The 27,584-nt window shown below is 38.7% G+C and overlaps 1 protein-coding gene across 1 annotated transcript in view; it reads left to right on the top strand.

Annotated features, from left to right (window-relative positions):
* The first annotated feature begins 862 nt into the window (after window positions 1-862).
* The window catches only part of LOC124264418 (protein crumbs-like), a 65,373-nt gene continuing 38,651 nt past the window's right edge, over window positions 863-27,584 (top strand). The window contains exons 1-2 of the mRNA XM_046699160.1: window positions 863-916; window positions 11,351-11,679. Of these exons, the coding sequence (XP_046555116.1) occupies window positions 11,380-11,679 (300 nt within the window). The 5' untranslated portion in view covers window positions 863-916; window positions 11,351-11,379. The remainder of the gene's footprint in view (window positions 917-11,350; window positions 11,680-27,584) is intronic.

Here is a 27,584-nt window from a genome sequence, read left to right as displayed (position 1 = left end):
ACCATGGAGGCGGTCGAATGTAACATGAACCTGGGGGATGCATAATACTGAGTGTAACAGAGAACACAACAGAATTAACATACTGATCAAGGGGGTGAATTATCAAACGGAAAGTGGTGGAAGCCAGAGATGTACAAATCAAAGAAGTTGTTTAGAAGTTGGTATCTATAATGTTTGTCAATATTACACTTCCCAACTTCTAAAAGGCCACTCAAAGAAACTGATGTGTGAATGTTTATGCAAACAACATGGCTGCAAGTCTCTTGGTGCTAATTACAAAATTGAGGGGGTTTACTCAGCCGTTAGATTCCAGTGCTATTTCTGAAGATACTATAGTAAATAGCAATGCCTTCAACGGCAATAAATTATCAGTTTAAACATGATTTTATAGAATAACAAGAGCCGTACCCTCCTGTCTTTCCGTACTGTAAACATCATATTTTATAAGGACAAATTGAACCTTTTGTTATGATATCTTCGCTACTGAAACCACTCAGTTAATTGCCTCCGTGTAATGTATACTCAAGAAATAGATGTACTCAAGAAATACTGGAGTTTAATTAATGGCTTTGCTCAATGCAGCAAAGTGCCTTGAAGCAGTGGAGCGATATGCTGACGCCATTTCAGGGAACTTCGTGCAATGAAAATGAAAGAATGTTAGGAACATCATTATGACTTTGTTATTAATTTACAGGATTTATGTGATTTATGTATCTGCAGCAAATGAAGGAAACCCTACCGGAACAAGAAAAACTCTCTGTCTAATCAGCTGATGTACGTGTTTATAACAAGAGAAGCCAAGTGTGAACAGGTCTAGACACATCACAATCTCGGCAAGATCTTTGATGTTCATGCACTGTGTCCAGACGTCCGTGGCGTGTGCTGGTGTCGAACAGATCAGTCAGGAAACTAACAGGTCAGTGATATAGATATGTATGATATGTTTGCTACATGGAGAAGAAGTGCTTCATCGAACATCCAATTGAGACATACAGGTGATCTCATTCGATGTTTTATGATTCTTGTAATTACTGGTTTGAATTAAGCTCGGAAATCTAGTCATTTCAAAAACGCAAGTGTGTATTAATATAAGTATCTCCAAAATGATCTATAGTAAAACATGACTGTTGAAAGAGGCGATTAATTGGATCCAGAATGATGATACTTTTTATGGGTATGCAACTACTTTATTGTGAAAGGCGACGTTTCAACATAGATTGCAAGTGATCACTTGCTTGACAACGACATTAGAATCTATGTCGAAACGTCGCCTTTCACAATAAAGAAGTTGCATATTCATAAAAAGTATCATCATTCTTCATCACCCCAACTTCTAAAATGCCCATCAAGGAAGAACTGGGGTCCCGTTGTCAGGCTCGCCCACTCGGTTCATGAATATCATTGTATCCCATTTGCAAATCCAAAACCGCCTTGCATGTGTCTGACAGTACCGAGGTTTTAAAGAAAAGACAAAAATCCATAATGCCAGGAAAACGGATACTATTATCATTATCATTGGCAATGAAGCCACGTATTAAAAACGTGAGTTGAGGCTGCAAGTCGGAATGCTGCAACAGTATCATGGTTTTCTCCATGTAATCTAGTACTGACAGGTAACAGGCTTATCGAGGTAACCTGTGAAAGTTTGGGTTAGAATTAACCTTCAGCAACCCATGCTTGTCGTGAGAGGCGACGAACGAGATGGGATGGTCAGGTTCGCTGGCCTGGTTGATGCATGTCTGCGTATCCCAATTTCTTAGAATGATGCTCATGATGGTGATCACTGAATTCATGAGCAAATAATTGCTTTTCATTGAAGAAAGGGGTCTGAACATAAATATTAAAAAGTCAAACATTGTGGTTTTCCAAAATAGTGGATACCTTCGACAGTATGGTACAGTGGTATTGCATAGTATGTCTAGATTGAAACTGTTTCCTCTTAGATATTTTCTCGGAACTTATTTTACACCTAAACTGGTCGAGATAAAGGTGTTGGTTCACTAGGGGAGAAACTATTGTTACTCATAATATACAATCTGCAGTATATGTGCCACGGCTTACAAATAACGGCAGCACTAAGGATCTTTGACAGTTTGGTCCTGCCCACCAATAACGGCGGCACTAAGGATCTTTAACAGTTTGACACAGCCCAACAATAACAGCTGCACAAAGAATCTTTGACAGCTTGACAGAGCCCATCAATAACGACGGCACTAAGGATCTCTGACAGTTTGGTTCAGTCCACCAATAACGGCTGTACTAAGGATCTTTGACAGTTTGGTCCAGTCCACCAATTACGGCTGTACTAAGGATCTTTGACAGTTTGGTCCAGCCCACCAATAACGGTCTCACTAAGGATCTTTGACAGTTTGGTTCAGTCCACCAATAACTGTTGCATTCAAGATCTTTGGGACTTTGGCACAGTCCACCAATGACGGCTGCAATAAGGATCCTTGACAGTTTGGTCCTGCCCACCAATATCGGCTGCACTAAGGATTTTTGACAGTTTGGTCCTGCCTACAAATAACGGCCGCACTAAGGATCTTTGACAGTTTGGTTCAGTCCACCAGTAACGGCTGCACTAAGGATCTTGGACAGTTTGGTTCAGTCCACCAATTACGGCTGTACTAAGGATTTTGGACAGTTTGGTTCAGTCCACCAATGACTGTTTCATTGAAGATCTTTGATAGTTTGGTCCAGCCCGCCAATAACTGTTGCATTTAAGGCCTTTGACAGTTTGACAGTTTGGCACAGTCCTCGAATGACCTCTGCACTGAGGATCTTTGACACTTTGGTTCAGTCCACCAATAACGGCTGTACTAAGGATCTCTGACAGTTTGGTTCAGTCCACCAATAACAGCTGCACTAAGGATCTCTGACAGTTTGGTTCAGTCCACCAATAACGGCTGTACTAAGGATCTTTGAAAGTTTGGTCCAGTCCACCAATTACGGCTGTACTAAGGATCTTTGACAGTTTGGTCCAGCCCACCAATAACGGTCTCACTAAGGATCTTTCACAGTTTGGTTCAGTCCACCAATAACTGTTGCATTCAAGATCTTTGACAGTTTGGTTCAGTCCACCAATAACTGTTGCATTGAAGATCTTTGAGACTTTGGCACAGTCCACCAATGACGGCTGCAATAAGGATCCTTGACAGTTTGGTCCTGCCCACCAATAACGGCTGCACTAAGGATCTTTGACAGTTTGGTCCTGCCCACAAATAACGGCCGCACTAGGGATCTTTGACAGTTTGGTTCAGTCCACCAGTAACGGCTGCACTAAGGATCTTGGACAGTTTGGTTCAGTCCACCAATTACGGCTGTACTAAGGATCTTTGACAGTTTGGTTCAGTCCACCAATGACTGTTGCATTGAAGATCTTTGACAGTTTGGTCCAGCCCGCCAAGTATAACTGTTGCATTGAAGATCTTTGACAGTTTGGTTGAGTCCACCAATAACTGTTGCATTGAAAGCCTTTGACAGTTTGGCACAGTCCTCAAATGACCTCTGCACTGAGGATCTTTGACAGTTTGGTCCAGCCCGCCAATAACTGTTGCACTGAAGATCTTTGACAGTTTGGTCCAGCCCACCAATAACGGCTTCACTAAGGATCTTTGACAGTTTGGTCCAGCCCACCAATAACGGCTGCACTAAGGATCTTTGACAGTTTAGTCCCGCCCATCAATAACGGCTGCACTAAGGATCTTTGACAGCTTGGTTCAGTCCACCAATAACTGTTGCATTGAAGATCTTTGACACTTTGGTCCAGTCCGCCAATAACTGTTGCATTGAAGATCTTTGACAGTTTGGTTCAGTCCACCAATAACTGTTGCATTCAAGATCTTTGACAGTTTGGTCCAGCCCACCAAAAACGGCTGCACTAAGGATCTCTGACAGTTTGGTCCAGCCGACCAATAACGGCTGCACTAAGGATCTGTGACAGCTTGGTCCAGTCCACCAATTACGGCTGTACTAAGGATCTTTGACAGTTTGGTTCAGTCCACCAATAACTGTTGCATTGAAGATCTTTGACAGTTTGGCACGGTCCACCAGTGACGTCTGCACTGAGGATCTTTGACAGTTTGGTCCAGCCCGCCAATAACTGTTGCATTGAAGATCTTTGACAGTTTGGTTCAGTCCACCAATAACTGTTGCATTGAAGATTTTTGACAGTTTGGCAAAGTCCACCAATGACGTCTGCACTGAGGATCTTTGACAGTTTGGTCCAGCCCGCCAATAACTGTTGCATTGAAGATCTTTGACAGTTTGGTCAAGCCCACCAATAACGGCTGCACGGCAGACGTAAATCAACACAACTGCACGGTGTTTTAGCTTTTAACGGATCAGCAACAAGTGTGTGTCTGCTGAGCACATTTTACAACTGTATTGTCCTATGACAGAAATAAACTATATATAAGAATACTCGTCCCCGTGTCGATGAATGTTTTCATACGTCACTCCTCGCCCGTTTTCGTAATCTCCAAGAAGACTCGTCCCCACTTTGATGAATGTTATGTGCGAAATTACGACAAAATGTACTAAATCATGATAGGACTCTCCCCGAATTCTTCAGTTGGGGACTTATCACAGCGGAAATTATTTGTTATTTTAAATGCTTGTTCATAGAAAAATCCCATTTTTGATTCTTATACCGAATTGAGAAATATGCATTTGGAAATATAAGGTGAACAGATTGTAATAATTACGTTAAATATCTTTTCAACAAATGATTATGATCATTTTCATTGTTTAAAACAGCTCAAAGTCTTTTAGAACGTCAATTGTCGAGTGCTACAGCAATATTTAATATTGTTGGAAGCTTACAAAAGCAGAGTTGTCGTTCTTGTTTGAAGTAGTTATGATGTTTATACGCAAATATATACATCAGGGCCCGGTTGTTCAATACTCGGTTATCTTAACCGCAGGTTAACTCCTAACGGCCGGTTAAATCCTTAACCGGCCGTTTGGTAACCGAACGTTAAATATGCGTTGTTCAAAACATGGTTAGTCATGCCGTTAGCTAACGTCGCCGTCAAAGTTTAACAGTGTGGTTAACGTCACTGGTTAGCCTCCATATATCCCACAATTCCGTTTTCTGTTTACTTCCGGTTTACCAAAAATGAAAACGCAAAATGTCGCCTGAACCCCAAGGAAAAAGAGAAGTCGAAATTTCTCTGCTGACGAAAAGAATGTAATCCAGTCAATGGTTGAGGACAACTCTATAGTTTATCATAGGCATGCGAATGTCGTAACGCTACGAACGGTTTGTATTGGAACACAAGGTTCCAGCCGTTTGCATAATTTATATTTCAAAGATCCCAGCTCTGTGTGGGGCTTACTTCAATTCCGACAACAGAAAAGACATTTTAAAGAGAAACTATAGCACAGCTATAGATAAAATATGATGAATCCATGAAAATAATATTAATATTAGAATCATGTTGTCCGTGGATAGAAAGTGTATAAATATTACACACAGGAGTTACGCTTAGACGGCTACAGTCTTAATGAATCTTTGAATTCCCACAAGACCTATCGCTCACTTTTCACTCATTAAATTGTCATGACTGTATGGCCAAGTCGTGAAGATGCTATCAATATCATTTACTAATTATTTGCCAAGTCTGTCAAAAATTGTAATGTATGAACACACATTGGCAAATCTTTTAACATCAAACAATATAGATGTTGTGAAATTAATACCATTAGCTTTTATCTGAAATATGCATTCAATGCCAATAGAAACTTAATATGTTACTAGCACCACGTGAAAGTAATCAAACTGTAATTGTACTATAGGCCTTAGGGCCAACACTGCTGAATAAAATCGATCTATTATCCGACCTTACTGTTGACAGGAATCTCATGAATAATACTGTACAATATCGTCATTATCTGAACGCCTTGACAGACGCATATTCCAGAAAGATGTCTTGAAAAACATGAAGCTGCGTCTAATTTATAGATGAACATAATTTCCTCGATACTCATTAACCAGATGGACCTTCATTTAGTTCAATTCACAAGTGACTGCAGAAAATGCATAATTCTTTTTAATGACTTCACGGTCGGAAAACATGTATACTCTCACAAAAAAGAAACGCATATAGGAATTTCAACTGTATTTTCATGTTTATTTTGAAACATCTTGTAGGCTTTATGAGTCAATGAAATATAGCGAAATTCCACACTGGGAATGCAGACTTATCCGTCTTTGGCACCAACTCGAGGAAAGTCAGTTTGAGTGTCACATGGAGACGTGTGGTGGCGCTGAAGTCAATAACTCGTGTGACCACCGTGGGCATCCAGAACTGCACGGCATCGCCTCGGCATCGAACAAATAAGTCTCAGAATCTACTCTGCCTGTAGTGCCTGTGCGAGTTGCTGAAGTGTCTGGGGCTGAGGGTTACGGCGTCGCACCCGTCTGTTCAGGGCATCCCACAGATGTTTGATCGGGTTTAAGTCCGGTGATCTTGAGGGCCAGGGGAGCACATTGATGTTTTTTGTTCTGGAGGAAGTCTCTAGTGTGACGTGCTGTGTGGGGCCTGGCATTGTCCTGTTGAAACAACTCCCTCTGGCGATCAATGATTGGAAGGAGGTGTGGGCGTAAGATTTCGTCACAGTACCGTTGAGCTGTCAGGTTGCCCTGGATCATCACCAAATCACTTCTCCTACGGCAGGTGATCGCTCCCCACATCATAACACGGCCCCGGCCGAATCTGTCCACCTGGGGAACGCAAGCGTCGGCGAAACGTTCACGTCGACGTCTGTACACCCGCATTGTTCCATCGCGTCGTTCCAATAGAAATCGTGATTCATCACTGAACCAGATTCTACGCCAATTCGGTAGGTTCCAGGCCTGAACGTTGGTGCACCATTGAACTCGATGTCGACGATGTTGTTGTCGAAGCACAGGGCCAAAATAAGGTCTTCTGGCACGTAAACCAGCCTCGCTCCATCTGTTCCTGACGGTCTGTGCAGAAAGCCTCCTCAATCCGGGTAATTGTCGAGCGGTACTGGTCGCCGTAGCTGTTCGATGACGCAGGTGATGTACCCGAATGTAGCGATCCTGCGCCGCAGTGGTCGCTCGAGGTCGCCCACTACCAGGGGCATCTGCTACCGAATGCTGCCGGCGATATCTCTCCCAGAGCCGTGAAATGGAGCTTTGGTGAACATTCATGCGCCGGGTAACTGCACGTTGAGACTGGCCAGCTTCAAGCAAACCAATGGCGATACGACGGTTGGCTTCACTTAGACGTGGCATTTTGCGTTCGTCAACAATATTCCAAATACAGTGAATAATCGACAGACAGCGATCAACCTTTTATACACATCATTGAGACTATCTGATCCCCAACTTTCACGTGCATTGCATGTGAATTGTGTATTCTGTGACACTACACGCCGAAATTGGAAATCATGCTGTTAAATACGGGTATTTTACGGATGGTGCGTTTTGTTGTGATGTTTCAAAACATAAACACCATAGGACTCATAAACAGAGCAAAACCTTTTGTAAAATGAATCACGTTTTAATTCATTGCTACATGAAATTGCCATTTTCATGATGCGTTTCTTTTTTGGGAGAGTATATTATATTTCATAAGTGTATTATAGAACGCTGTAGTAGATGAACATAATTTCCTCGATACTCATTAATCAGGTGAACCTCCATTTAATGCATAAATAGTTCTTTTCAATGTCTTCAAGGACGGAAAACATGTATTATATTTCATAAGTGTATTATAGAACGCTGCAACGATTCGGCAGAGAAATACTATTGTGCCAGTGTATTCCTTATATGAACCTATCAGTGTATAACATTAGCATTCAGATATTGTTATAAAATAAGTTAAAATTTCCAAATATTATCGTGTAATATGACAAGAGATACTGTTGTGTTCGCTGTGACAAAAAGGTTTCGATATTCAAATATAACATTTAATCAAAGTGACTACGAAGTAGGCCTGCATCTCAACAGAAATAGATACATAATAATGTTTTGTTTATTTTCCTACACACATGTTGCGAGAGCAATGTTTATGCTAAGTTTTTGTCAATTTATATAGCATTTTTAAAAGATGATGTGCTTCAATTAAAACATTCAAAGAATTAAAAAGAAATGAGGCCTATTGCTGAAATGATTAGTAAAAATATAATTAAAATCCATCTATGGGAAGGGATGCCAGACGCACATATCAAAACAAAATCGGATAATTACTTGGAGTATAGACTTTCAAAAATAGCATATTAATTAACAATGATATCAGTTTTTCATAAAATCACTAATAACTCTGAAACGTTGCCGATAAACCTGGAATTGTGTTCAGATCTTTTCATAAATACACTCACACGAACGCCTAAGTGCACTTTGCGCCCTATTGGATAGTGTTTACAAAATCATGTTTCGCGAAGGCCGGTATTGAAACGCCAATTACATCACTTATATTTCATATTCAGCGGCGCCAAATGAATCACTGAATTCTAAGGCTGGGAAAGGTACTCGGGTACTCGAATCCGGGTCGGGTACACCTGGAATCAAGTCCTATTTCTAGGAATCGAGTATCCGGAAAGGGAGAGAGCTCTGTAATGACAAGGGCAGACAATAGCTTGTCTTTTTCATTTTTGACGTAACACACATTTACATCATTGAGTGAGTGAGTGAGTGAGTTTAGTTTTACGCCGCGCTCAGCAATATTCCAGCTATATGGCGGTGGTCTGTAAATAATCGAGTCTGGACCAGACAATCCAGTGATCAACAACATGAGCATCGCTGTGCGCAGTTGGGAACCGATGACATATGTCAACCAAGTCAGCGAGTCTGACCACCCGATCCCGTTAGTCGCCTCTTCCGACAAGCATGGGTTACTGAAGATCAATATTCTAACCCGGAAATTCACGAGTTTTTACATGATTGGTATTGTCCGATTAATGGAGCATAGTTTTAATGACTGTAATTTATCTGTTCATGAGCAGTGAGTAGTTAAGTTACAGTAGCAGGAGTATAAGTAATGGTGTTACTCTCTATATTGGTTAAACAGACGTAAATTAAATAGCTTGAGGTCAGTTTTAATGTCTTATTACCAACTGTTCAAGTTTTCTATAATAATCTCTGTCAAATCGTTATTGAATATTCAGAAAGTGGACCCGAATGTATTTCTTACATTTCCGGGTACATGCGGGTACTCGATTCCATTGTTTCCTACTCGTCCCAGCCCTACTGAATTCCTCATACATTTTAGAATCTAATTACAACTGGTCTTTGTCACCAATACCAAGTGTCTAGATAAAAATGAAACGAAAGATATTGGGGGTGGAAACGAATGCTGTGCTCGAAAGACGACACTTGTTTGAAATGTAAACAAAGACAATTTCAGACTTTACACTGTGTAGCACTTTCTCAAATTTTCAGACACGCAATTTGCATGGAAAGAGCATAGTAGTAAGAAATAGAAATTAAAAATAGATATAATACAGGAATGTGATGTGTTTACACGAAACTGTCAAGTTTCTGTGCTGCGTGACGGCATGACTGACGCAAAATCACGCAGAACGACAACGGTAATAATCGGCATTTCTGGCTTCTTCTCTTTCTTAAAAAGGGAGTGTATTTGGCAATTTCTTTGAGGTAGAATAAGAGTATACACAATCACCATATCCCGCCGATTACACTTTCAGTATCATAATGTAATCGTTCGGATGTTTTTTCATGAAACTAATTTAATTATCTACATTTAGCCTTGTTCAATATCATATCATACGTGGATATAGGGTGTACGTGTTATATTCTTTGAAAGTGTTTGTTTGAATATTTACAGAAGAAATTCACACATTTAGTGTAGTAAAGCATATATAAACCTTTCCACAAGTGTTAAAAGATGAAACGTAGGCATCATGTACTTGTACAACATGTATTTTAGTTCCTATGATGTGCATAGTTACAGTTTCGTATGTAACTCTCTTCGTCAGAATAATTTCCAATATCGAAGTTCAGTCCACGATACACCCTATCCTTTCTTTGCTGAACTGGCATCATGAAAGCAGTGTTAGCCATGAACGCCATTTGCGAGTTAACCACACTGTTAAAAAGTGAGCGGCGGTCCTTAGGTGTGTTAACTTAACGTCACGTTAACAGCCTGTTAAATGTTAACAGAGTTTTGAACAACAAGATAACCCTCTGTTATAAGGTAACAGTCGGTTAAATGTAACCGAGTTTTGAACAACCGGACCCAGAGCACTCGGTTATCTTAACCGCCGGTTAACTCCTAACGGCCGGTTAAATCCTTAACCGGCCGTTAGATTACCGAACGTTAAATATGCGTTGTTCAAAACATGGTTAGTCATGCCGTTAGCTAACGTCGCCGTCAAAGTTTAACAGTGTGGTTAACGTCACTGGTTAGCTTCCATATATCCAACAATTCCGTTTTCTGTTTACTTCCGGATTGCCAAAAATGGAATCGCGAAATGTCGCCTGAACCCCAAGGAAAAAGAGAAGTCGAAATTTCTCTGCTGACGAAAAGAATGTAATCCAGTCAATGGTTGAGACCAACTCATAGGCATGCGAATGTCGTAGCGCTACGAACGCTTGTATTGGAACACAAGGTTCCAGACGTTTGCATATATATTTCAAAGACATATGATCCCAGCTCTGTGTGGGACTTACTTCAATTCCGACAACAGAAAAGACATTTTAATGAGAAACTATAGCACAGCTATAGATAAAATATGATGAATCCATGAAAATACATGTATTATTAATAGCAGAAGCATGTTTTCAGTGGATAGAATATTTACAAATATTACACACAGGAGTTACGCTTAGACGGCTACAGTCTTAATGAATCTTTGAATTCCCACAAGACCTATCGCTCACTTTTCACTCTTAAAATTGTCATGACTGTATGGCCAAGTCATTAAGAAGCTATCAGTATCTTTTATTAATTATTTGCCAAGTCTGTCAAAATTGTAATGTATGAACACACATTGGCAAATCTTTTAACATCAAACAATATAGATGATGTGAAATTAATACCATTAGCTTTTATCTGAAATATGCATTCAATGCCAATAGAAACTTAATGTGTTACTAGCACCACGTGAAAGAAATCAAACTGTAATTGTACTGTGCAATATCGTCATTATCTGAACGCCTTCACAGACGCATATTCCAGAAAGATGTCTTGAAAAACATGAAGCTGCGTCTAACTTATAGATGAACATAATTTCCTCGATACTCATTAATCAGATGAACCTTCATTTAGTTCAATTCACAAGTGACTGCAGAAAATGCATAATTCTGTTTAATGACTGCAGATATAGATCAGATCTAATCAGAGTCTATATCATACAGGAAATAAGTTTCAACCCACAGAACCAACCATGAGGCTTCACGAGAGCTGTCTGCTGATGTTGTTTCTTCACGCGTCGGCCATCTTTGCTGAAAGAAGACGTGTTGCTTTCAAGAACTGCCCCTCATCAAAAACCGACGATGATCTGATAACAATCAAGGCTGTCAGAAGCAGGACCGAGTGCTCTGTGCTCTGTCTGAACGACCCAGGCTGTCTGTCAGCCTCCTACTGCAAGACACCTGGTGGCCTCACGTGTCAGCTGAGTGGGCGTTATTCAGACGGAAACTGTTCCGGGTTCGTTTCGAATGTGGACTGCACCGTGACTACACTGGTAAGTTATTTTATTTTAAGTTTTTTTGTGCAGAATAATATATTTGTCACACTTTAGACCCATGTGAGGAATTGAACCCGGGTCTTCGGCGTGACGAGCGAACGCTTCAGCTACAAGGTCACACCTTGCACCTTGTGTGGTAACATTTAGGTTCAGGGTGTCATAATGGGGTTTAGATCTGTTACTCTGGATAACAGACGTTTTTGAACATACGAACCAACCACAAGGCTGCCCCACCGCCCCGGTTCGCTGAAGTCCAATGGTTTATATATATGAGGTGAGGTGAGGTGATTATCCCCTGGCTGCCACAGGGACATATATGTCCTTCCCCTTCAACCCTCAATTTGAAGTCCAATAAAAATCAAAATATCCCACGCACACAAATACACTTCACAGTTTCGAATTCTGCGGGAAATTTCCTGTGTCTTGATACCATCCACTATTATTTTAGACAAAGCTCAAGTGCTGAAAATGACCTTTCAAAATTGGCTTCATCGAAAATGTCGCCATTTTGACACAGTCCGAAATCGCGATTCACAGCGTTATTTGCTGTATGTTTTGAAATGTGAAAATCGGAAAATTACTGGGAGTATTGAATTTAAAAAATAACATATCCATGATCACTGATATCAGTTTTACATGTAATCGCTAATTATAATTCTGAAACGTTGCCGATGAATCTAGAATCGGTTGGGATGTTTTCGAAAATGCACTTACACGAACACCGTAGAGCGCTTTCCGCCATATTGGATAGTGTTTACAAAATCACGTTTCGCGAAAGCCGGTATTGAGACGCCTATTACATCACGTATATTTCATATTCAGCTTCGAAAAATGCATCACTGAATTCCCCATACATTTTAAAATCAAATTGCAACTGGTCTGTGTCACCAATAACAACTGTCTACATAAAATGAGACGAAACATATTGGGTGTGAAAACGAACGCTGTGCTTGAAAGACCGCGTTTGTCTGAAATGTAAACAAAGACAAATTCCGATTTTACACTGCGTAGCATTTTCTGAAATTTTTCAACATTCATCCGTCTATTCATTGCTTGCAATGGCTCAATACCTTTGGAATATGCATGGAAAGAGTATCGTAGTAAGAAATAGGAAATTATAAATAGATACAATGCAATGATTTGATAATTCATAAGAATTTGCCAAAGTTTCCGTGCAGCGTGACGCCATGACTGACGCAAAATCACGCAGAACGACAACGGTAATTATCTGCATTTCTGGCCTTTTCTCTTACTTATAGTGAAAACGATAAAAACATATAACAATACACAGATAGTCAGAATCATTCTGATTACTTACATCTCATATTTATGTACAAACGATCCCTGAATCAATGGAAGGGTCCTCGCAAAATCCTGTGTACCCTTGTCAGCAAAGCCGCCATTTTGTAAGAAATCGGTCAGCGGTAGTGATGTCATACGTCAACATTGTTGTACATATTAGGCAATTTCTTTGAGGTGAAGGTCGGTTGAACAAGAGTAAACACAATCGCCCAATCCTTCCGATTAAACTGTCAGTATTATGGTGTATATTTTGCGTATAGTTCAGATACTTTTTCATGAAACTGACTTCAGTATCTACATTTAGCCTTGTTCAATATCATATCATACGTGCATATAGGGTTTACGGTGTTTTATTCTTTGAAAGTTTTGATTGTTTGAATCATATTTACATAAGAAATTGACATATTTAGTGCAATACACCATATTCTAAACCTTTACACAAGTGTTAGAAGATCAAACGTAGCCATAACTGCAACTACTTTAGTTCCTATGATGTACAATATTCAATTTATTTGGACTAATATTGCAATTTCATATGAACAGGTTAATGGACGGTGATTTAATTCAACCTTATATGTAAAACTGATAATAAATGACAATGATTTATATATGGTATGAAATGTATATGCACACATATTTAAAGGAATTGTCTTGTTCATTGCATAATTTTGTGTCGTTTTATAGACAAAAGAATGATCCATTTTGATCGGCAAGGTGCGCGTTTGTTGGAAACGTTTTATGATTCTCTATCATTGTTTTCGATAATATATTCAATTCATATTCGATTAAATAATATTGTGATGACAGGATATCAAACTCTAACTACATTTATAGGAAAATTGTTGAAAAATCTATATACCATCTCATGTGTTAATTCGGACAAATCTTGCATCCATATTCTAATATATAGTTCCATATATAAAAGCTATCTTTTGCATCTTTCATTGCATACGTATGAAGAGAAATAGCTACATAATCATAAACAAACAAAATTCTTATTATCCCAAACAAAATATTCGGGTGTTGTGAAATATAATTTTTATTTACGTTAAATTGATGCCAAACAGGTGCGCGTGTTGTTCACAATAAGATACGCTGTCAAACCGTCTAATTGTTGATATATTCAGGACACTATTTAAATGGAAAAATCAGTCATTTTATGTTTTGTCTAAAGAGTGTTACATTCTGACGTAGAAGCCGAGATCTTTTATACAATTAATGGAAATTAGGTGAGATATATACTAATCAGCATACCAATGTCGTCTTTTTCCGACGTCGCAAAATGCATAAAACAAGCATTGACGTCAACTAAAATGTTGTATTATTTTCAGCAATTTCGTTACATTTGAAGATATGACTAGTATTCCGGTAATAACGATGCAAAATTAGTCAAATTACAGCTACACAAACAGGAGAATATGGGAATCTAAGAACTAACTTAATTATCGGATAGGGCCATTCAAATCGCTAGTACGTGCTTTCACATGTAATACGTTGTCATCCTTTCTTATAAATTGTGAAACTACCAAACTGCATCCGTTCACATTGGGGAACGTTGAATTGGAATAGTTTGGTTCACCATGAACATAAAATAACGAAAATATAGCGTCCGTATCCACAACAAATTCTTTCCAAGTGATCTGAGTTACATTGACCTAGTGTTACGCATAACGGAGTTATGCCGCCTTATCATTATACGTGTATGACCTCTCTGTCGTCGTTTGACGTCATAGAAGAAAATCCATTTTTTACATTTATTGCGAGTAATTTTTAATGTTGAGCGTATAACGTTATGCACAAGCACATAAACCCAATTCATATACATTTATGTCGTTCAGATATCAGGCTGTATTTTCTTCGCTCACACTTTCCGTAAAGATGCCACATTAAAAAATTCGCAGCACAGTGCTTTTATCGGTGCGCGATAAAAAGCGGAGAAATTTACTGTTTTTTAACGCATAACAAAAATTTGGACAACATTTAGCAGTGTCTATTTCTCAAACCGCCAAGGTAGTTGCACTTATATTTATTCCAAAGGATAGGAAATTTAATATTCTACATTGCTGTGTAATTTTATAGCCGTACGTATATCCAGGACCACGCGAGCGCAATTCTCGCAAAACGTTTACTTTTCAAACCGTATGAAAATGTGCGCCTGAAAAAAAACTCGGCAGCCAGGGGGTTATGTGAGCGCTTAACCCCCTGGATGCCACAGGGACATATATGTCCTTCCCCTTCAACCCTCAATTTCAAGTCCAATAAAAATCAAAATATCCCACGCACACAAATACACTTCACAGTTTCGAATTCTGCGGGAAATTTCCTGTTTCTTGATACCATCCACTATTATTTTAGACAAAGCTCAAGTGCTGAAAATGACCTTTCAAAATAGGCTTCATCGAAAATGTCGCCATTTTTGACACAGTACGAAATCGCGATTCACAGCGTTATTTGCTGTATGTTTTGAAATGTGAAAATCGGATAATTACTGGGAGTATTGAATTTAAAAAATAACATATTAATGAACACTGATATCACTTTTACATGAAATCGCTAATGATAATTCTGAAACGTTGCCGATGAATCTAGAATCGGTTGGGATGTTTTCGAAAATACACTTACACGAACGCCGTAGAGCGCTTTCCGCCATATTGGATAGTGTTTACAAAATCACGTTTCGCGAAGGCCGGTATTGAGACGCCTATTACATCACGTATATTTCATATTCAGCTTCGAAAAATGCATCAATGAATTCCCCATACATTTTAGAATCAAACTGCAACTGGTCTTTGTCACCAATGCCAACTGTCTAGATAAAATGAGACGAAACATATTGGGTGTGAAAACGAACGCTGTGCTCGAAAGACTGCGCTGGTTCGAAATGTAAACAAAGACAAAAACCTATTTTACACTGTGTAGCATTTTCTGAAATTTTCCAACATTCATCCGTCTATTCATTGCTTGCAATGGCTCAATACCTTTGGAATATGCATGGAAAGAGTATCGTAGCAAGAAATAGGAAATTATAAATAGATACAATGCAATGATTTGATAATTCATAAAAAATTGTCAAAGTTTCCGTGCAGCGTGACGCCATGACTGACGCAAAATCACGCAGAACGACAACGGTAATTATCTGCATTTCTGGCTTTTTCTCTTACTTATAGTGAAAACGATAAAAACATATAACAATACACAGATAGTCAGAATCATTCTGATTACTTACATGTCATATTTATGGACAAACGATCCCTGAATCAATAGAAGGGTCCTTGCAAAATCCTGTGTACCCTTGTCAGCAAAGCCGCCATTTTGTAAGAAATCGGTCAGCGGTAGTGATGTCATACGTCAACATTGTTGTACATATTAGGCAATTTCTTTGAGGTGAAGGTCGGTTGAACAAGAGTAAACACAATCGCCCAATCCTTCCGATTACACTGTCAGTATTATGGTGTATTTTTGCGTATAGTTCAGATACTTTTTCATGAAACTGACTTCAGTATCCACATTTAGCCTTGTTCAATATCATATCATACGCGCGTATAGGGTTTACGGTGTTTTATTCTTTGAAAGTTTTTGATTGTTTGCATCATATTTACATAAGAAATTGACATATTTAGTGCAATACACCATATTCTAAACCTTTACACAAGTGTTAGACGATCAAACGTAGCCATAATTGCAACTACTTTAGTTCCTATTCAATTTATTTGGACTAATATTGCAATTTCATATGAACTGGTTAATGAACGGTGATTTAATTCAACCTTATATGTAAAACTGATAATATTAATGAAAATGATTTATATATGGTATGAAATGTATATGCACACATATTTAAAGGAATTGTCTTGTTCATTGCATAAATTTGTGTCGTTTTATAGACAAAAGAATAATGCATATTGATTGGCCAGGTGCGCGTTTGTTGGAAACGTTTTATGATTCTCTATCATTGTTTTCGATAATATAATCAATTCATATTCGATTAAATAATATTGCGATGACAGGATATCAAACTCTAACTACATTTATAGGAAAATTGTTGAATATATATATATACCATCTCATATAACATCTGTGTTAATTCGGACAAATCTTACATCCATATTCTAATATATAGTTCCATATATAAAAAGCTATCTTTTTGCATCTTTCATTGCATACGTATGAAGAGAAATAGCTACATAATCATAAACAAACAAACTTCTTATCCCAAACAAAATATTCGGGTGTTGAGAAATATTATTTTTATTTATGTTAAGTTGATGCCAAACAGGTGCGCGTGTTGTTCACAATAAGATACACTGTCAAACCGTCTAATTGATGATATATTCAGGACACTATTTAAATGGAAAAATCAGTCATTTTATGTTTTGTTTATAGAGTGTTAAATTCTGACGTAGAAGCCGAGACCTTTTATACAATTAATGGAAATTAGGTGAGATATATACTAATCAGCATACCAATGTCGTCCTTTTCCGACGTCGCAAAATGCATAAAACAAGCAATGACGTCAACTAAAATGTTGTGATATTTTCAGCAATTTCCTTACATTTGAAGATATGGCTAGTATTCTGGTAATAACAATGCAAAATTAGTCAAATTACATCTACACAAACAGGAGAATATGGGAATCTAAGAACTAACTTATATATCGGATAGGGCCATCCAAATCGCTATTACGTGCTTTCACATGTAAGACGTTGTCATTTTTCTTGTAAATTGTGAAACTACCAAACTGCATCCGCTCACATTGGGGAACTTTGAACTGTAATAGTTTGGTTCACCATAAACATAAAATAACGAAAATATAGCGTCCGTATCCACAACAAATTCTCTCCAATTGACCTGAGTTACATTGACCTAGTGTTACGAATAACGGAGTTATGCCCCCCTTATCATTATACGTGTATGACCTCTCTGTCGTCGTTTGACGTCATAGAAGAAAATCCATTTTTGACACTTATTGTGAGTCATTTTTAATGTTGAGCGTATAACGTTATGCACAAGCAAATAAACCCAATTCATATACACTTATGTCGTTCAGATATCAGGCTGTATTTTCTTCGCTCACACTTTCCGTAAAGATGCCACATTAATAAATTCGTAGCACAGTGCTTTTATCGGTGCGCGATAAAAAGCGGATAAATTTACTGTTTTTTAACGCATAACAAACATTTGGACAACATTTAGCAGTGTCTATTTCTCAAACTGCCAAGGTAGTTGCACTTATATTTATACCAACGGATAGGAAATTTAATATTCTACATTTCTGTGTAATTTTATAGCCGTACGTAGATCCAGGACCACGCGAGCGAGCGCAATTCTCGCACAACGTTCACTTTTCAAACCGTATGAAAATGTGCGCCTGAAAAACTCGGCAGCCAGGGGTATGAGCCATAATTCGATTCATTTTCATATCAGCATTTAAAATTGGAACATTTTGTCTTATGATATGAAAAAGTTCCGGATTCTTGGGGTTGTGCGTTGAAACATAGGCCAGATTGACAGTGTTATTTATTTGTTTATCACGAACTTTCAACAGTGTCCTTCTGTCTATGTTTATTGCTTTCTTTATTCCATCTTCCACAAGAAGAACTGGGTATCCACGGGACTGTAGATATAATTTTAGTTCTGCAAGTCGTATGTTCCTTGTCGGTATTTGTGACACAATCATGCAGATACGTCTTGCTAAGTTATAGGGAATGCTTCTCTTTATATGACTCGGGTGGCAAGATGAAAAATGAAGGTATTGTTTAGTATCTGTAGGTTTATAATATATATCTGTTTCTAGATTACGTCCACATAGTTTTACCATGATGTCCAAAAATGGAATTTCAGAATAATTTGAGTCCATGGTAAAATGTAAATGTTTGTTCAATTTATTTAGGATGTTATAAAACAGAGTTAATTTTTCATCTCCAAAGGGCCATAACATGAAGCAATCGTCAAGAAAATATATATATATATGCAAGAAGAAATAACTGGAATAATATTTTATATATTTATTGCTTATACACCGCAGAAATCACTTGTGTGTGTGTATATATATATATATATATATATATATTGCATAGATAAATAAAAACAGAATGCCGTTTTCTCCAACATGTTTCGTTCTTTACTCTTCAGGGAGATTGTAGCGGTTACAGTATGATGTCATTACATATATATTGTGACGTCATAATAAGGACAACATTCTAGAGCGACAAGGTCACAGCTTGCAATGGTTTAACTTTGGTTTGTACTTGTCTATGAAGTAGTGTTCTTTTAAAATTCGTTTTACTTTGTCCGAATTTTGAACTTGATAAAAAGGAAATATTGTAAATTTAACATCGTTTCCTTTCGCACAGACATCTAGATGTTCACTCAGTGGGATACATCGGGTTTCAGGACACTTTATTTGTTGTTTGTGGACACGAACCCGGGCTCTTAAATTTTCTGATTGACCAATATACTGTTCATTACAGCCTGTGCATGTTATGACATATATTATGTTTTTGCAAGAGCAGTCAAAATTCTGTTTTACATAGAATTCTCCGTGTCTCGTGAAAGTTACAGAGCGTCCTTCAACAATATGTCGACACGTTCCACAGAACACCTGTACTACTTTGGACATTTTGTGCGTATATATATATATATATATATATATATATATATATATATATATATATATAAATAAATATATTTAGGAAATACAGTTCGCTCTACCACCATGTATAGTGTATTGTAAACCAATAGTGAGTGCTTTCCGCAATCTGATTGGTTAATTACCCTTGTCGAATATTGTTCGACATACCTGAAAATGATGGCCTAATAACCGCACATTAATACGTTGGCACTAATACCGTACTATTTTCGCTGCATGAATTTGCATAATTGAGGAACATTACCACCTCAAATTCTTTCTCTGGGATTTTGATACAATTTTTGAAGACGACAAATTCCTGGAAGAATTATTCAAAGATGATGGTGTATATAATCACATGGCACATAATCATATGTGATCAGATAATAGTAAAGTGATTGAAGAGCCATAAAATAATATCCTTCAATGATGTTTATTCACAAATGAATTTCAAGCATTCGAGTATATAATTTGGTCCAATATTCCAAGTTTAAAGATTATTATTCAGCCAAAGAATAAGTTAATGATACTTGTTTCTCGATAATGATCTTCCAAAATACACCAATCCCAGCACTCCGGACGTTTCCACTTCGAAATTCCAGCGCTAACGCTGACCCGGCTCCATCTTGTACACCGAGTGTCCCTCCACAGTCCCGCTTGGCTAAGGTTGATGAGAATGGCCTGAGGGAATTATTTATGGGTCATTATCGAAAGCAACTGAGAGAAATACAATTTTCTTCAGAGGTGTGCAACGTTTAACATTTTGGAAACAAACCAAAAGGAAGTTACATGTTAGTTACCTCCCTTTCGCTAGACTGTCACACGGCTTCTAAACAGAATTATAAAAGGCATAAAAGCAAATAAAGTTATTATTTCTCAAAAACAGCTTTCAACAAGATTTACATCTAATCTAACACTGAATGATATCATGATATACTAAAATAGCAAAAAATAAATACTAATCGGTAATAATGAAGAGATACTAGAGCGGTGTCAGATATTACCGAACAAGCGGCTATTACCGAACAAAATTCCATTTTCTCATTGTTTTCTCAAGTTGCCGATCGCGAGAGCAACTTTTTATATGCATGCTATGAAAGGGAAACTTCCTCTTCCGGAAGAACGATCGTCTGCTCCTTATACTTCAAAAGACACCGAGAAGAAAATTGACGAAAATACAAGCAACGGAAATTACATTCTTAAACGTGGTGCGTATATCGGCGATGAGATGGCTAAGCCAACAAGTCTTGGTAAAAACAGGGATACCCAATTCTAAATATAGCACCATGTCCAGGGTTTAACATGACGCTTGATTCCTGTGTATTTGACGCAACAATTTTGTAAATGACTCTCAAAATATTATCATACGAGTCAAGTTTGACGCAATTTTTATTGGTGGCCCTCACAATTCAGTTCAATAAAATCGATTTGATAAGCAAAAAAAAGAGATAATGTTCGATGAAGTTTGAGTTTTACAGAGCTGTCAGATTGTTCAGAGAACTCAGAGGAGACAGTAATCCTAGCTGTTTGAACTGAACAATGCTGTAGTTTCATTTGGTGGTGTGACATACACAGTTACATACTGAGTGTGATTAACATAAGGATTTTATGACTCCCAAATATTGAAAATGACTCCCAAAAATAAATATTGTGAGTCACCATGACTCCCATTTTTAAAAGTCTGTGTAAAACCCTGACCATGTCTATTTCAGTATATTACCCAGTTCCAAACCATAAAGTACGGCTTTGTTAGCCATGTACGGACTGTACAGTCCGATCAACACCAACCCTTCACTGTGTAGCCCTGTCGTCCTTTACCGAACAAGCGTCATTGGCCTCAGCAAATTTCGCTATGCCTATGGCGTCGCTTATTTGCTGATAATAAAACAAACGGTAATAATTCATCCGTGTGGTTTATGAACCGTCAAAACAACACAAAACACGATAATTATGCGTGTCTCCATTCACTATTCGTAGGTGTTAGAATTTAACTTGTCCTGTGTATATAAATAAACATTAACTTTGGAAACGTGCCCTGCTGAAAAACACGATGATTGTTTCATCAAGGAATGGGTTTTATTGGCCAGTCTGTCGCATTCTCCCAAGCCAAATATTAATAAACTCCAAACATTAGTCCGGGGAACAACTTACTTTTACATCAGGAACGTGTTTGTTGAGTCATGTCGATAAACGTTTGAAATATTCGACCGTGACCTTATAGGAATGTTCACGACTTAGTTGAGAGTGGTTTCCCTTACACTGTGCTCCAATACTGACTGACGGGCACCGAGCACGTCATTTGCTTTCATTTATATCTGTTCCAGTCATTATGATCGACCGACACTTCAAGTGTCATCTAAATGGTGTTTAAGACTTTCAAGTCGGATGGCTTAAACGTCAGCATTGTTTAATTATTTTCACCCTTGTCCCTGTTGAAATACGTAATATCATTATTTTTCGTGGCCAATTAATTTTGTCTTCCATGAAATACGTCCACATATCATAAAAAAACATACACATTAATCATGTATTTAGAGTAAGGCTTCCAGTATTTTGTCTGCATCCTCATCTTCCGTATGCCCCATATTTTGTATTCAGACGTGAAATAATAGAAAGTGTCACGGACACTGTGGGAATTAATGCCCTGATGTGATCAAGCCTCTTTGTACACACCCACATGGGCACAATGTGTTAAGCCCATTTCTGGTGTCCCCCGCCGTGATATTGCTGGAATATTGCTAAAAGCGACGTAAAACTAAACTCAGTCAGTCAGTCAGTCTTTGCACACAAACAGTTCAGTTTTCTCCATAATATAGATTTACTGAAATAATGTTTCAATGAGAAAGCGACCAGACATATATCAAATCAATGAAATAAAGATTATTACATAAAGATAAGTGATTTATATTAGAAAAAAAACCCTGATATGTAGATACACACTGGGACACATTTGTAATGCGAATGTACAGACACTGATCAGGAATACCTGTTTGATTCCTGGCAGTTATATGATTTACAAGTAAATATAAGAACTGCATTTTAAACAAAACATCAATCAAGTGATATTGTTAATAATTAATACAGCACTCTTTCTCATGGACTTTCCGTTTGAGTGTTTTTTCTAGTGAATATTTTAATAGTGAATGTTTACCTTCGAATTGCTATACATGTATTTTGAAAAAAAATGAAGGAATATTTCATCTGTGTTTAGGCCTGGTACATAACTGCTCAGCACACCTGATAAATAACTTTTAACCACATGAAGTGTTTTTGACATCCTGATATGCGTAAATTGCAAAAGTATTTCTTCATATGATGCATGCGTTCATGGCAGTATTTGAATGTGACTTGTTTTACCTGCATGCTTACCGGAGAAAGTTATCATGATTATCTGGATGTTGAGATACCATATCCAACAATAACATATCTGGCCTTGTTAGCAACGTCACGTATTCTCTAATATAATATATGAGTTATGGTTACACTATTACACAATACCGTTATAGGGCGTGGAACTGGTATATCAATATATTGAGTGAGGACACTTTTGAATATTAAGATAAGAACACACCACTATAAACAGTACCCCGTCTTGTTGTTTTTCATTCTTTGTAAAATTTCACTATAATGACGTTTATTCCTTATTCGGAACAAACACTTCCTGAAATTGTAATTAATCTACATGAATTCCTTTTATCCATAATGTCGAGTGAAAAAAAACCTCGCGCACGTTTCAAATATTGGTTGGTTGGTTTGATGTTCAACGCTGCACTCAACAATATTCCAGCTATATTTTGGAACGGACAAAATTACACAAATTTCAGTAATAGGCTGGACATCAGAGTATATAATATTTATTACCCACGTGGTCAACGTATGGGTAGTTGCATACTAATCTCGTACGTCACACGAGTGTCGTAACGACTTGACCTGAGATTCTAACGATTTGATTGGATATCCGATGACCTCTCAATTAGGTCACATTCTGACGTAACTATCTTTTCATTCATAACGAACACGTGAATTCATTCATTCTACAACTTAAATGCATTGTGGGAATGTAAACATTGCGAACGTTGCCGTGTATCTGTTTAATTGTGAGTCGAACTGAGACATTATATGCGTCGAAAAACATAAACGCAATGTTTCCACCAGTGATGTTAGCCGAATGAAGCAGTTGCAAACCAAGAAACAGGGTGCTACGGAGTAATTTACTGTAGGAGGCTGTACGAGGCGATGACAACTGACATGCATCGTGACGTCGGTTACCAAGGCAGTGACGTCATTACACTGTGACGTCATGCAAATATTGTACTACAGTACAAAACTCTTCCGCAACCGCTTTATGAAACCGGTTTCGGTTTATACCAAAAAATAACAAAAATACGCTATTTTGTCAACTTAATGCATGTAAGACGTGGGTAATAAATAAAATACCACACTCGGTCTCATTACATATGGATTATACGAAACTCGTGACCTTCCTATGTTATCTGACCTCGCTTTCGCTCGGTCAGATACCAAAGGAAGGACACTCGTTTCGTATACTGCGTATGTGATGAGACCTCGTCTAGTATTCTCTATGTACGAAATGACCGCACCATAAACACACGTCATAGAGGTCGTCAGCCGGCGCCGTTGTTCTGAATAGCCCGACACGAGTGTTCGGAAATGCCCAACGTCATTGTTCGGAAATGCCCGACGAGAGTGTTCGGAATAGCCCGACGTGACTGTTCGGCAGAGCCGACAAGAGTGCAAAATCTGAAAATTAGATCGTGTCAAGTATTTGCATGAAACAGGTTTACTGGACGGGATTAACTCGTCTTCACACGTGAATATGATACACATTGAGAGGTTCGTTGTGTGTATTAATTACTGTTACGTGTGATGAAACACAGTAGGAATTAGGCGGAATGTGGTGTTAGCTGTTCGGTAATACCCGACACCGCTCTAATGCAGTCTAGGAAATCCCACTGACACAAGCCCGAGCATATCAAAACAATTAAAAATGTTGAAATCTTACCTTTTGTGTCCGGTTTCATCCTTCAAATTGTACAAATCCCACATGAATTCCAATAATGAATCGTTCTTTCAACATCCGAAATCTGTCGTCGATATCCGCGATTCTGTTGGGTACACCTCACTTCAGTCACGATGCCATGGCAAAAATTCACTGTCACAAATGATGAAAAACATCTCCAAGAATGCCAAGTTGCCACACACATACACAAATCACTGCCTTCGTGCAACAGCCGTCATTCTGCTATCCCATGCCGGAATCGAGTTGAAAGTTGAAAATCATACTGCACCGAATCCAGCAGTGTACAGAAGAGGTCGTACTCGGCCATTTTGCAGGGGTCTGATCGCCAACGCGTCGATTCTCGTGCCGTTGCCACTTTTTCATCATCTTGGCCCTTTTCACACTTGCAAAGTTCTTCAATTATATCCGTGATGGGAATGTTTCAGGGCATACCCAATTCTACCATAATTGTCAGCTTCGTTAATCGACAGTAGGCCTAACTTTTACACGATCAAATCCTTGTGGTCATCCTTGATTGGACCAGTCTACGTAAGATTACATGAGGTGGAGAAGGTAGCATAAAATGAAATTCTTTCATTGTCATTGCAATTCCAGTGGTATTGCAGTAATTGAGATTGTAATGTTACTCATCAAGTTTAATTTTAAAAATGACTGAATACATTTTGTTTTGTGTATTATATATGACAGTTATTCATTTCGAACATGACGTAACCTATCTCCCCCAGTAGGTAATAGCGTAACCCTTCTTTTGTCGTTTCTCGTATCTGGGACGACAGCGAACTTGACCACGAGAGGCTAACCGCATTGCGACACACAATCGCGCTACATTCAAAGAGCTCCTTGGAAACAGGCTTCTCACTACAAATTGGTTTACAATATCGATAAATAGTTTGGTTTGTATTTTATGTTGAATTCCAATGAATCCCGGAAATTGAACAAACCAAACTATTTATCTTCGAAATAAAACACACTTTCGCCCTGAACTATTATAGTTAATGTACGAGGAGTGCTTTAACGTCATAATAGTTCAGGGCGAAAGTGTGCTTTATTACACTATACATGGTGGTAGAGCGAACTGTATTTCTTTTCTAAGATGTCAAATTAAATACTTTCTAAGGATAATTACGATTAATTTAAGGCAGAAAACAAACGACGGTGTCGGTGACCTAAATTAAAAATCCTCGCACAGGGCTAACTGGCGCGGCGATTCTATTGATGTTTAGACGAACGTTACCAGGAAAAAACAAATGATAACAGTTTGATGACGGTTTACGTTCGGATTAAATATCTTCTATGAATTATTTTAATTACATCTGTGGCAATATGGGGCAATATGAACGTCGCATTTCTACTACCAACGTAAGTTTAGATCAGTTCATCCAGATGAAGCTGAGTAGTCAAGCGACTTTCCCCGAATGCATTGTGGGAATGTAAACATTGCGAACGTTACCGTGTCGCTGAAAACTTGTGAGTCGAATTGACACATTTTAACCGTCGTAAAACATAAACGTAATGTTTCCACCAGTGATGTTAGCTGCGTGAAGCAACTGCAAACCAATAAACGGGATGCAACGGAGTAGTTTACTGTGGGAGGCCGTACGAGGCGATGACAACTGACATGCATCGTGACGTAGCTTACATTGTGACGTAATGTAAAATGGTTCGATTACGAGGGGGCACACTAGAATGGCGCAGTGACGGGATAACGTCATTCAATTGTTACGTCATCAAAAAACTGTACCTTTATTGTCTGATAATGTATTTTGTTTTTATTGTTCTAACCGCTAGGCATCTTAGAAATATACTCTCCCAAAAAAGAAACGCATCATGAAAATAGCAATTTCATGTAGCAATGAATTAAGACGTGATTCATTTTACGAAAGGTTTTGCTCTGTTTATGAGTGCTATGGTGTTTATGTTTTGAAACATCACAACAAAACGCACCATCCATTAAAAAACCGTATTTAACAGCATGATTTTCAATTTCGTCGTGTAGTGTCACAGAATACACAATTCACATGCAATGTACGTGAAAGTTGGGGATCAGATAGTCTCAATGATGTGTATAAAAGGTTGATCGCTGTCTGTCGATTATTCCCTGTATTTGGAATATTGTTGACGAACGCAAAATGCCACGTCTAAGTGAAACCAACCGTCATATCTCCATTGGTTTGCTTGAAGCTGGCCAGTCTCAACGTGCAGTTGCCCGACGCATGAACGACGAAGCACCATTTCACGGCTCTGGGAGAGATATCGCCGGCAGAATGCGGTAGCAGATGCCCCTCGTAGTGGGCGACCTCGAGCGACCACTGCGGCGCAGGATCGCTACATCCGGGTACATCAGCTGCGTCATCGAACAGCTACGGCGACCAGAACCGCTCGACAATTACCCGGATTGAGGAGGCTTTCTGCACAGACCGTCAGGAACAGGTTGAGAGAGGCCGGTTTACGTGCCAGAAGACCTTATTTTGGCCCTGTGCTTCGACAACAACATCGTCGACATCGAGTTCAATGGTGCACCAACGTTCAGGCCTGGGCCCCGTTCCTCAAAGCGATCGTAGCGCTAAGGTGATCGCAACTCCCATACTTTAACATAGACTTACGACTATCGTAGCACTACGATCGCTTTGAGGAACGGGGCCCTGGAACCTACCGAATTGGCGTAGAATCTGGTTCAGTGATGAATCACGATTTCTATTGGAACGACGCGATTGAAGAATGCGGGTGTACAGACGTCGACGTGAACGTTTTGCCGACGCTTGCGTTCCTCAGGTGGACAGATTCGGCCGGGGACGTGTTATGATGTGGGGAGCGATCACCTGCCGTAGGAGAAGTGATTTGGTGATGATCCAGGGCTCCCCTGGCCCTCAAGATCACCGGACTTAAACCCGATCAAACATCTGTAGGATGCCCTGAACAGACGGGTGCGAC

Source organism: Haliotis rubra, unplaced genomic scaffold, assembly GCF_003918875.1.
Source record: "Haliotis rubra isolate DU_JTF1 unplaced genomic scaffold, ASM391887v1 Scf922, whole genome shotgun sequence".
Classification (NCBI taxonomy): Eukaryota; Metazoa; Mollusca; class Gastropoda; order Lepetellida; family Haliotidae; genus Haliotis; species Haliotis rubra.
The sequence above is the reverse complement of the archived record's forward strand: the minus strand, read 5'-3'. Positions and strand labels throughout refer to the sequence as shown.